The 12,670-nt window shown below is 36.1% G+C and overlaps 1 protein-coding gene across 1 annotated transcript; it reads left to right on the forward strand.

Moving 5' to 3' along the window:
- The first annotated feature begins 1,007 nt into the window (after positions 1-1,007).
- Positions 1,008-6,237, forward strand: LOC107791829 (pectin acetylesterase 8-like). Its single transcript, XM_075245697.1, has 13 exons — positions 1,008-1,082; positions 1,271-1,378; positions 1,448-1,511; positions 3,835-3,917; positions 4,029-4,158; positions 4,267-4,328; positions 4,685-4,809; positions 4,930-4,990; positions 5,326-5,392; positions 5,480-5,556; positions 5,661-5,766; positions 5,850-5,995; positions 6,145-6,237. The coding sequence occupies exons 1-13, from the start codon at positions 1,008-1,010 to the stop codon at positions 6,235-6,237; spliced, it is 1,197 nt and encodes a 398-aa protein (XP_075101798.1).
- Positions 6,238-12,670: the final 6,433 nt, after the last annotated feature.

A 12,670-nucleotide genomic window follows, 5' to 3' on the forward strand; every position in this document is an offset into this window, starting at 1 on the left:
CGAAAATTAGCCCAAAAAAAAAGCATTATGGCTCATTATTATTTGTAGAATTCAAGTGTTATTTGGTTTCCAAATCAAGAAAGAAAATAAGAAGAGGCGATCCTAGTTCTTGAAGATTAAGGTAACTTCTTTCCTTATTCTTGTGGGTTTTGGGTTTCCTAAATTCTTTCCTTATTTTTTCTACATAACCAATTCCTATTCTTCCAAGGTTTGGTCATTCACTTTCCTTTTCTTTTTCTAACTCCACATTCTTATCACTAAGGGTTGTGACTAGTAAGGTTTATTAATAAATCTAAAGTTTAACGACCAAGAGTTGCTTTGAGTGGAAAAAGGCAAGAGAGGCGAGAACATTAGAGGAAAAAGCCAAAATTTGAGAGATACATAATTCTTCTAATCTTTGTTCAAGAGGTTTCAAACAGGTAGTTATAGTGAAAGGAGGTGAGCTATGACTCAACAACTTGAAAAGTCGAATTTATAGTATACCGAATGGAAGGAGGTCAATGGTAAAATTATATTTCAAACAAGAGCTAAAGTGATGTCTGCGATTTGTGCCCTTAGAATTGACAAAGAGTTTGGCTATAACTCAATTAGCTCTTATATGGTTGAAAAATTGAACATGCCTTGTGTTGAACATATTGAACCCTACATGTTGAGAGGAGTAAAGGTAGATAAAAGAGTGTTATTACTATTCTCTATTGGAAGGTATGAGGATACGATTTGGTGTGATGTGATTCCCATGAATAATTATCATATCTTATTGGGAAAGCCATGGTATGCCTATAGAAGAGATTCATATAACATGGAAAAAAAATAGATACTCTTTTGAGGTTAACGAGAAGAAACTTATTCTTGGACCTTTGACTCCCACACAAATTTATGAAGATGAAAAGACTGTTAAAGAGAATATGAAAAAATATGAGAGAGAAAAGAATGAGAGGAGTAAGGGAGTGCAGGTTGATATCCCAACAGAGAAAAAATGAGAGGTTGTATTGAGTGAAGGGAATGAGATGTCAATTGAGAAAAAGAGTGAGCTTAAGGGAAAAGAAAAGAGAGAAGGCAATGAGATAAGAAAAATCTTTGAGGTAGAGAGAGAAAACAAGAGGGTTTGAGTAAAGAAGAAGAAAAAAACTTTAGTGAGAGAAAAGAGGCTAAGGGTGAGGGAAAAGTTAGTTTTGTGATAAAAGCAAAAGAGAGTGTAAGCAAGAATAAAATTTCTTTACTTCCTAACCCATTAACTCATTCTTGTTTTAGTTCTTGTGATTTTATGCAGCCACGTGTTGAAAGATCTTTTGAAAGGAGAGGCGAGGCGCGAGAAATGGTGGCAAAGGATCCAATTGGATTCCAACATGAATCATGCGAAATTAATTCTTGTTGGATGGTGGATGATAAAAGCTTGGTTAAATTCTTTGTTATTGAACCTTTTGACTATTTTAATTCTTATTTACAGGTTTATGACATGAAGTTTCCTAAAGCCATTGCTAAGCTGGAATCATTGCATAAAAGAATACAAGGTGATGTTGTTCCATTAGTAAATAAGTCCAAGTATGATATGTATAATTGGTTCATTCACATTCTTGGCCTTCCTAGAACACCTAAGGTATTTTTGGAGGTAATAAACTATACTCTTATTTCTTATGTTGGTGACTTTATAATTTTTGTGGATGATGATATTTTGATGCATATCAAGTCATTAATTGTAATATCTAAGTTAAAGTACAAGAGTAATTTGCTTTCTTTTGAAATTGAGTATGACATAGATGATTATGCATTCCAACTTGGTGGAAAGAGGCATGAAATTTATGAGAAGAGGCTTGCTAATGAGTTAAATGTTCTTTCTTCTCTTATTCAAGTGTCTAATGAGTTTTCATATGATAAATTGCTAGAATGTGAGTTTTGTTGTTTGATGGGAAGTCATTCCTCTAGGCATGTTGATTGTGAGCCTGTAAAAGTGTTTGCTACTATTAAAGAGGATATGCATGATTATTGTGACGTTAGTGATCAAATACTCTTTCATGAACCTATCTATGACTCTTTCTGTGACAGTTTGAGCAATTATGTAGAATCCATTGATGTTGCGAATATTATTGGGGAAAGTTATAATCATGAGCTTGAATGTATTGAAATTTGTACTTTGAAATTTATGGGTTCTTCTGACCTTTCTGAGAATTTATATGCTTCTTTGAATAACTTACATGTAGAAGAATCAATGGGATTTATAATTGATACATGGCTATATCATAAGAGTGTCTTATTTGATACATGTGGCAGAGATACTTGTGTTAAATGGATGCATGACCAATATTTTGTAATTTCTTTGGCATGCACATGTTTGGACTACCTTATTGATAAGATCGCATTGCAAATTTCATTACATAGTGCATCTAAGAGAGGTTTTTATTGGACAATTCTAAGTAGGCATAAATTTTATTGGGATGATGATATTCATATGCTTTATAAAGGAGTATTTATACCTATTAGGCTTAATTGAGTTAAGTGGACACATGGTCACTATTTTGTTTTATTCCTACCATTTTTTCAGATTAGTAGATGCCATTTACTAGTGCGTGACTTCTTTTTCTTGCAAGGTCAAAATTCGAGGACGAATTTTCTTCAAGGAGAGGGGAATGATAGCATCCTAGGAAGCTCAAATCTATTCAAAGATAAGAATGAGGCTTTGGAATATCAAAGAGGGTCTTTAACAAGATGTCAAGCTAAAGAGTTGCAAAACAAGGTCATTAGACTTCAAGTGCAAATAAAGAAGTTGTTAATTGGGATGGAGAGTTGAAGGATAAAGGATATGAGTTGTCTAGGTATTATAATTATTTTATGGTCCAAATTCATTTTCAAGAAAAGGTGGATTAGATTCCAAGAGACATCCTCTGAAGAAGGTCCAAATCAGGCCACTATTGGACCTATTTGGCATCTAAAAATGTGTCCAAACTTGCAGCCCAATAAATCCTACATGAAGCCACATTTTTATAACATAAAAAGGACTTATTTGCTGCCCAAGAAAAGTTCAATAGGCGTGATAGAAGTTGGGTACAAGTTGGTGCCAAGTTGCTTGCAAGTTGTCTTCAAGATTTCCAAGATCTTATCCATGATTGGTTTGGGACTTTCAAGATATCCAAGATTGGTTTTAACTTATTTCCATATATTTTGGTACTAGATTTATTGCTTTCCTAGGTAATTAAGGTTATGTTTTCCTTTTCCTAAGATTGTTGGAGTTACTTTCCAAGATTGACTTGGTTTTTCTTTCCTAGTATTTTTCCTTTTCCTAAGGTATTTGGACTTGTTGTCCAAAGTAGTTTAGGACTTTATTTCCTTATTTTTAGGTAGGAATTTCGTGACCCCCTCTCTATATAAAGGGGTGTCTTCTTTGTTTTTAGATTTTAGATTATGATAGACTATTATCAATAAAAATTGTGAGATTTTTCTTGCACTCTTGTGTGTGGCTACTCTTGGATTTATTCTTCAACCTTCAAGACTCAACTTAAGGTGGTAAGATTAAACTCTTTCGAAATCTTAGATCACTTCTAGGTATTCAAGAAAGGTGATAAGTTTAGGCTTATTATTGTTCTTGTTATTCTCAAGGGTCGGGTTTCACAATCTATCTCTTGTTTTTAATTCTCTATCAAAGGCGATTCGTTCTTTGTTAGCTAATTATTATTGTTAGGATTCAACTTCAAGAATAGACATCTTGAATTCAAGAAACTCTTTCTTGAATTCAATCTATCTTTAATTTTCCGTCTTTTTTGTTTCTTTATTTTCTTTTAGCTTCCGCACGTTTCTTGATTTTTTCTTTAGTAATTTTGGCCCCTATCGTATTGTTATCAGTATGCCTCGATGGAAGTCCACCAGCATATCATCTGGATATAGGACATGGTAGCGGACTCCGCAGTTGGATTATCGTCATGGATGTTAGTTACTATTTAGTTCTTCTTATTTATTTACTTTTCGTATTTAACATAACTAAGTTCCCCAGTTCATTATTCTGCTTTGCTTACGCTGGTAAAATTTCATCTTTTTAGGGAGGCGGTTGGTGTGAAAGTATCCCAGATTGCCTTAGTCGCTCAACTACAAAATATGGTTCTACCAAGCATATGAAGAATGTATCGTGGTTTGCTGGGATACTTGATCCTAGTCCCCGAGATAATCCAGGTGAGGCTCATATATATATATTTCAGTTCATACGCACTAATATCTTGCTCTGTTATGCGTAAAATTTTACCACTATTATCTAACTGCAAATGATATTGGAATTGGTAGAGTTTTACAACTGGAACAGGGTGAGGGTGAAGTATTGTGATGGTTCATCCTTCACTGGTGATGTACAAAAAGTTTGACCCCGTAAGTGATTACTAAATTTGTCTCTCATATATATTGATAAATATCACAGATGATTTAATGATTAATCCCATAACATTTTTCTGATCGAAAATGCCAAATCTATATTAGGACAACAAGCAGTTTTTTAGAGGGGCCAAAATATTTAACGCCATCATGGAAGATTTAGGGAGCAAAGGAATGAAATTTGCTGAACATACTCTATGGCCTGGCTTCATATTCATAATTACAAGCCATTCACTAGCTTATTATGTGCTTCTTCTTCTTCTTCTTCTTCTTCTTCTTCTTCTTCTTTAATTTTCATGCTTAAAACACAAAAAAAAAAAAAATGCAATGTTAGGCAATCCTGAGCGGAGTTTCACGGGGAGGATTGGCTACAATCTTGAATTGCGACAAGTTCAAGTCACTCTTGCCGAATGATGCCAGAGTTAAGTGTGTCGCAGATGCAGGCTTCTTCATTAATGGGTGAGTTTTTCTTTCTATGCATTAAGTGATCTGATTACTCAAGAAAATGATTCTATTGATTTTACTAGTGTCTATGTCTATGTCATTGGAACTTAAGCGTTGCAAAATCAATATATGCAGGAGGACTATTTCTGGTTCTTCAGATATTCAAGAGATCTATGAGAGAGTTATTACATTACACGTAAGTTCGATCATTTTTTTGTTTTAGTACGGTCATATTATATACTCTCACCATTTCAATTTATTTGAACCCATTTGACTGGGCACGAAGTTTAAAAAAAGAGAAAAGACTTTTGAACTTGTGATGTAAAATGAGGCAGATATATTTTGTGTGGCTATAAATTATTGCATAAAGGTAAATTGTTTCCAAATAAGGAAAGAAGTCATTCTTTTTTGCACGGACTAAAAAGGAAATATGTTCATATAAATTAAAACGGAGGGAGTATATGCTTAACAAGTAGATGCAAATTACATTTTTTTCTATAATATTTTTGTTCCTCTCGTTTAATTAATTAGGGATCAGCTAAGAATTTGCCCCCATCTTGCACGTCTGCAATGGAACCAAATCTGGTAATAATTTTAAGTTTTTTTTTTTTAAAATAAAAGTCTTTTCTGTATGGTATATAAATATTGTCCTCTAACAATCTTGTTTTCTTTAATAATGGTGCAGTGTTTTTCCCTCAGAATGTTGTTCCGTATGTTCAGACTCCACTTTTCATAAGTAATTCAGATTATGATTCTTGGCAGGTCAAGGAGACATAAGCTAATTTCTCTCAGTTTAGTTCTTTCTTTAGTTTCTATAAAATCTTAAAGAAATTTATTGTGACGATCCAACACTACTCTAACTCCAGATTGAAAATATTTTGGTACCTAAATACCTCGATCCACAGCAAGTCTGGAAGGATTTCAAGAGTCAAATAAGCAACTGCACATTTGGCCAACGTATAATTATTCAAGGTTTGTATTTCTCTGGTGATTAACTAATGCATACCTTCCAATTAATCTTTTATGTTAATTTATCTTTATTTTGTTTTATATAGCTTTTGGAGTGGAGTTCCTGAAGGCATTCGAGGGACTAACCCCTTCTTTTACGAGGGGTTATTTCATCACGTCTTGCCATTCTCATGGTGCAATTCTGTCGACGAACTTCTGGTTTAGTCCTGCCTCTCCAAGATTACTGCATAAAGTAAATATTCTTTTGTTTTATCCATATAAAGTTTGAATATATATACACACTTACAAGTTCTGAATTTATCATGCCCCTATTATTATTAGTAAATATTTATGAGTTATAATATATATAATAACAGGTGTTGTAATGTTTTATCTGTGCAGACAATTGCGGAAGCTGTTGGGGATTGGTACTTTGATAGAGCAGGATTCCAATGCATAGACCCATACCCTTGTGCTAGAGATTGCAAGCTATGATTAAGTTAGTGAACTTTTATAACGAATATGCTTGCAGATGTTGTACCTGCCGCTTTTTTGGTGATACCTAGCTCTTCGTTGGAGTAAAGAAAGTTTGTATATTTTACAGTTACTTGCGTCCTAGTATTAGATTTTTAGTAAAAAGTTTCTAATTGTTCAGCTTAGCCCTACTTAAGTTTAATGTATTTCAATTTAGTCCAGTCGAGTATAGTATGATGTGATTCCGGTTCTGTATTTAGAAGGGCAAGTGAACTGATTTTTGCTATTGTGAATGAAAAATCTTATCCCTCTCTCTCAGCTCTCTCTTTTCCTCTTTCTTCTTTTTTGTGGTTGGTTTAGTGAATCTGATACTTCGGAAACAAGTGGCAGTGATCCTCCTAATAAATAAAGAGAAGAATAAGAATTCAGACACTATTGCACGTTCATGGCAGTAGAAAATTTTTTATTTACATTTTAGTTTCTGGACAAATAAATCGTTAATTTTGGTCTCTCTGCGCTATCGCCTATTTACTTTCAATGAGGTATCAAAAGGGACATTAATGTTTCAAAAGAGACATTAATGAAGTTCCATTACACGAAACATCAGCTTAGACTGGAATTGATAGATGACATAATTTTTGCATTTATTTCAAAGAGGAATAGTTGATTTTTACATATAATAGATGACATAATTGTGCAAGAATTGCACTTTCTTTCCATATCGTTGCACTGCCTCTAATAGTTGATTTTTACATATATATTTTAATAATTATAACTCTGTTTCGGTGATTTACATGCTCAAGAGGCTAATTTTAAACATTGGTTTAGAAAATCAAAGGTATTTTTGCAATTTCAATACCAGCCTTAATTTATGATTCTGTTTGTCACGACCCGAAATTCTCATCTTCGGGACCGTGATGGCGCCTAACATTTTCATTTGCAAGGTAAGCCAACGTTAGAATAATGCTAGCCATTTTTAAATAATTTTAAATTAATTAATAACAAAGAAACAAATACGGAAATAAAGTCTGAAATAGAGTGAATAATCCATAATAATAGCGATGTCGAAATACCATTCCAGAACTGGTTCATAAGTGCACGAGCTACTAGAACAATACAAATAAAAGTCTGAATAAAATTCAAGTTGTTTGAAAAAATAATACACAGTTAAGGTGAGATATAAGGGGACTTCAGAACTGCGAACGCTGTACAGCTATACCTCAAGTCTCCTCTGAGTAACTGAATCTGAGTACGTCTACGGTACACCGCTGGGACCAATTCCAAAATCTGCACAAGAAGTGCAGAGTGTAATATAAGTACAACCGACCCCATGTACTCCGTAAGTGTCGAGCCTAACCTCGACGAATTAGTGACGAGGCTATGACAAGACACGTACGCAAACAACCTGTACAAGTATAAACAAATACGAAGCAACAATAATACAATAAATAACAATTTATAAATTGGGAGGGAACATGCGAAGGGGAATGATATAATAATTTCAGCAGGAGAAGTATCACTTAGCAGCCAATTAATTTATCAGCAATAAAATGAGCAAATGATAATATGAAAATGGCACGGCACCATCCTTCATGCTTTTACTCTCATTCCTCTCATAAACTGATAAATAAATAAATAATAATTGACACGGCATCACCCTTCGTGCTTTAACTCTCTTTTGGCACGGCATCACCCTTCGTGCTTTTACGCTCTCTGAAAATGACATGGCATCAACCTTCGTGCTTTTACACTCTTTCTCACCATGACAATGATAGAATAAATAATAAAAATGGCACGACATCACCCTTCGTGCTTTTACATTCCTTCTCACCATGTTCAACAATAATTAAATCACTAAAAATTTCATGAATAATGATGAGATAATCAATAAATAATTTAAACAGGAATATCTTAATTAAATAAAAAATTATTCAAAATTAAATAAAATCCTCCAGCATGCTTTGACATAACCACAACGCATAAGTACTCGTCACCTCACATATACATTGTACCCGCATATTAAATCACGTAAAAAATAGGCAATTAAATCCTACTCCCTCAAGTCAAGGTTAACCACGATACTTACCTCGCTTTGCAACCAAATTCAAGATTCCAATAAACCATTGCCTCGCGAGTTCGTGTCCGAAATCCTCAAATCTAGTCATAAATAATTCAATATACTCAATACAAATCGTAGGAATTAATTCCATATGAAATTACTAATTTTTCGGATTAAAAATCTAAAATTCATCTAAAAAGTCAACAGTGGGGCCCACGTCTCGAATCTCGAAAAAACTTACGAAATCTGAACACTCGTTCCGAGACGAGTCCAACAATACAAAAATTCTCAAATTTCGATGTCAAATGGATCTTCAAATCTTAAATTTTCGTTTTTGGAAGTTTTACAAATATTCCAATTGCTTCCATCTAAATCTGAAATAAATGATGAATATAGACATGAATTTATGAAATATAATTACTTTTGGTTATAGAACACTTACACAATTCAAAGTCGTGAAAAATCGCTTTGGAATCGCCTAAATCCGAAACTCAAAACTCAAAAATGAGTAAAAATGGCTAACTCCCGATTTTTATGTGTGCTGTCCAGCATTTTCGCTTCTGCGGACAATTGAAAGCATCTGCGGTCTAAAATCCGCAGGTGCGATTACACCAGAAGGCCAAAATTTCAGATTTTTTCTTAAGTCCAAATTTTGATCCGTTAACCATCCGGAATACACCCGAGGCCCCCCGGGACCTCAACCAAATACACCAACAAGTTCTAAAACAACATACGAACTTAGACGAGACCTCAAATCACATCAAAAAATACTAAAACCATGAATCACACTCCAATTCAAGCTTAAGGAACTTAAAAAATTTTAACTTCTACATTCGATGTCGAAACCTATCAAATCAAGTTCGATTGACCTCAAATTTTGCACACAAGTCATAAATGACATAACAGAGCTATTCAAATTTCCGGAATCAGATTCTGACCCCGATATCAAAAAGTCAAATCCGTGGTCAAATTTTGGAAATCTTTAGCCTTTACATTTCTAGTTTTCGTTAAAATGGCCATAACTTGAGCTAGGGACCTCCAAATTAAATTCCGGGCATACGCCCAAGTCTCAAATCACGATACCGACCTACCAGAACTGTCAAAATACTGATCCGGATCTTTTTTGCTAAAAATATTGACCAAAGTCAACTTTATTGAGTTTTAAAGCTCTATTTCACATTTTAATCAATTTCTCATATAAAAACTTTCAGGAAATCTACTATGCACGCAAGTCGAGGAATGATAAATAGTGCTTTTCGAGGTCTTAGACACACAGAATTAATTATTAAATTGAAAGATGACCTTTTGGGTCATCACATTCTCCACCTCTAAAACAAACGTTCGTCCTCGAATGGAATTAGAAAAGTACATGAGCTGGTAAAAAGGTGTGGATATTTACTCCGCATATCCGACTCGGACTCCCAGGTAGCTGTCTCAATTGATTGACCTCTCCATTGTACCCGAACTGAAGGATAACTCTTAGACCTCAACTGTCGGACTTGCCGGGCTAGAAGCTACCGGCTCCTCCTCATAAGTCAAATCCTTGTCCAATTGGACTGAGCTAAAATCTAACACATGGGACGGATCACCATGATATTTTCGGAGCATAGACACATGGAGCACCAGATGAACTACTGATAAACTAGGTGATAATGCAAGCCTGTAGGCTACTTCACCCACCCTTTCAAGAATTTCGAAGGGTCCTATATACCTAGGGCTCAACTTGCCCTTCTTTCCGAACCTCAGTACCTCTTTCATAGGTGAAACCCGGAGCAATACTCTTTGTCCATCCATGAATGCAATATCACAAACTTTACGGTCGGCATAATTCTTTTGCCTAGATTAAGCTGCGCGAAGTCGATCCTGAATAATTTTGACCTTATCCAAGGCATCCTGTACCAAATCAGTACCCAACAACCGAGCCTCTCCCGGTTCAAACCATTCAACTGGCGAACGACACCATTTCCCGTATAATGCTTTATATGGAGCCATCTGAATACTCGACTGGTAGCTGTTATTATAGGCAAACTCCGCAAGTGGCAATAACTGATCCCAAGAACCTCCAAAGTCTATAACACAAGCGCGGAGCATATCTTCCAATATCTGAATAGTGCGCTCTGACTATCCGTCTGTCTGTGGATGAAATGTTGTACTCAACTCAACCCGCGTGCCTAATTCACATTGTACAGCCCTCCAGAAATGCGAGGTAAACTGTGTACCTCGATCTGAAATAATAGACACGAGCACACCGTGAAGGCCGACAATCTCACGAATGTAAATTTGAGCTAACCGCTCTGAAGAATAGCTAACTGCCACTGGAATAAAATGTACCGACTTGGTCAACCTGTCCACAATGACCCAAACTGCGTTGAATTTTCTCTGAGTCCGTGGGAGTCCAACAACAAAATCCATAGTGATACGCTCCCACTTCTACTAAGAAATTTTTAACTTCTAAAGCAAACCAACAGGTCTCTGATTATCGTATTTGACTTGTTGACAATTTAGACACCGAGCTGCATATACAACTATATCCTTCTTCATTCTCCTCCACCAATAATGTTGCCGTAAATCTTGATACATTTTGGCGGCACCTGGATGAATAGAATACCTAGAACTGTGTGCCTCTTCAAGAATTATCATGAAGTCCATCCACATTAGGCACACAAATACGACCTTGCATTCGCATAACTCCATCTTCCCCTACAACAACCTATTTGGCATCACCGTGCCGCACCTTGTCCTTAAGGACAAGTAAATGAGGATTATCATACTGCCTCTCTCGGATGCGCTCATATAAAGAAGACTGAGCGACTGTGCAAGCTAGAACCTGACTGGGCTCATAAACATCTAACCTCACAAACTAATTAGCCAAAGTCTGAACATCTGCAGCTAACGGCCTCTCATCAACCGGAATATAGGCAAGACTTCCCATACTCACAGCCTTTCTACTCAAAGCATCGGCCACCACATTGGCCTTTCCGGGGTGATACAAAATAGTGATATCTAGTCCTTCAACATCTCCAAACATCTTCTCTGCCTCAAATTGAGATCTTTTTTTTAAACAGATATTGTAAGCTACGATGATCAGTAAATACCTCACACGAGACACCGTAAATGTAATGCCTCCAAATCTTCAGCGCATGAACAATAGATGCCAATTTTAAGTCATGAACATGATAATTCTTCTAATGAATTTTCAACTGCCGCGACGCATATGCAATCACCCTTCCATCTTGCATCAATACTGTACCAAGCCCAATGCGAGATGAATCTCAATACACCGTATAAGATCCTGAACCTGTGGGTAATACCAACACTGGTGCCGTAGTCAAAGCAGTCTTGAGCTTCTGAAAACTACACACACACTCGTCTGACCATCTGAATGGGGCACCCTTCTAGGTCAATTTGGTCAATTGAGATGCTATAAGTGAAAACCCCTCCACAAACCGGCGATAATAACCTGCCAAACCTAGGAAACTCCAGATCTATGTAGCTGAAGTAGGTCTAGGCCAATTCTGAACAACCTCAATCTTCTTAGGATCCACTTTTATACCTTCTGCCAATACAACATGCCCCAAGAAGGCAACCAAGTCTAACCAAAATCCACATTTTGAAAATTTTGCATATAATTGATTAATTTTCAAAGTCTGAAGCACAATCCGAAGATGCTGTTCATGCTCTTCTCGATTGCTGGAGTAAATCAAGATATCATCAATGAACCAACCAAAAAAAATCCAAGTACGGTTTGAATACCCGGTTCATCAAATTCATAAATGTTGTTGGGGCATTTGTCAGCCCGAATGACATCACTAGGAATTCGTAATGCCCATACCGAGTCTGAAAAGCCGTCTTAGCAACATCGGATGCCCTAATCTTCAACTTATGGTAACCAGACCTCAAATCGATCTTCGAAAATACCTTGGCACCCTGAAGTTGATCGAATAAGTCTTATGGTAACCAGACCTCAAATCGATCTTCGAAAATACCTTGGCACCCTGAAGTTGATTGAATAAGTCATCAATTCTTGGCAACAGATACGTGTTTTTGATAGTGGCATTGTTCAACTTTCAATAATCTATACACATCCGCATAGAGCCATCTTTCTTCTTTATAAATAGTACTGGTGCACCCCAGGGCGAGACACTAAGTCTAATGAATCCCTGATCCAGCAAGTCTTGTAACTGCTCCTTCAATTCTTTCAACTCTGGCGGGGCCACACAGTATGGTGGAATAGAAATGGGCTAAGTGCCTAGAGCTAAATCAATGCAGAAGTCAATATCTCTGTCGGGTGGCATTCTCGGCAGATCTGCAGGAAATACATATAGAAATTCACAGACAACTGGAATTGAATCCATAGAAGGAACTTCCGCGCTGGGATCGCGAATATAAGCCAAA

The sequence above is a fragment of the Nicotiana tabacum genome, chromosome 23 (assembly GCF_000715075.1).
Source record: "Nicotiana tabacum cultivar K326 chromosome 23, ASM71507v2, whole genome shotgun sequence".
Taxonomy (NCBI): domain Eukaryota; kingdom Viridiplantae; phylum Streptophyta; class Magnoliopsida; order Solanales; family Solanaceae; genus Nicotiana; species Nicotiana tabacum.

Excerpts from the sequence above, each read along its gene's own strand:
- LOC107791829 (XM_075245697.1), top strand. The coding sequence starts at position 1,008 with ATGTCAATTGAGAAAAAGAGTGAGCTTAAGGGAAAAGAAAAGAGAGAA. Across the intron at positions 1,512-3,834 it reads ATTGCATAAAAGAATACAAG|TATGCCTCGATGGAAGTCCA; the intron begins GTGATGTTGTTC and ends TATTGTTATCAG. Across the intron at positions 5,767-5,849 it reads CCAACGTATAATTATTCAAG|CTTTTGGAGTGGAGTTCCTG; the intron begins GTTTGTATTTCT and ends TGTTTTATATAG.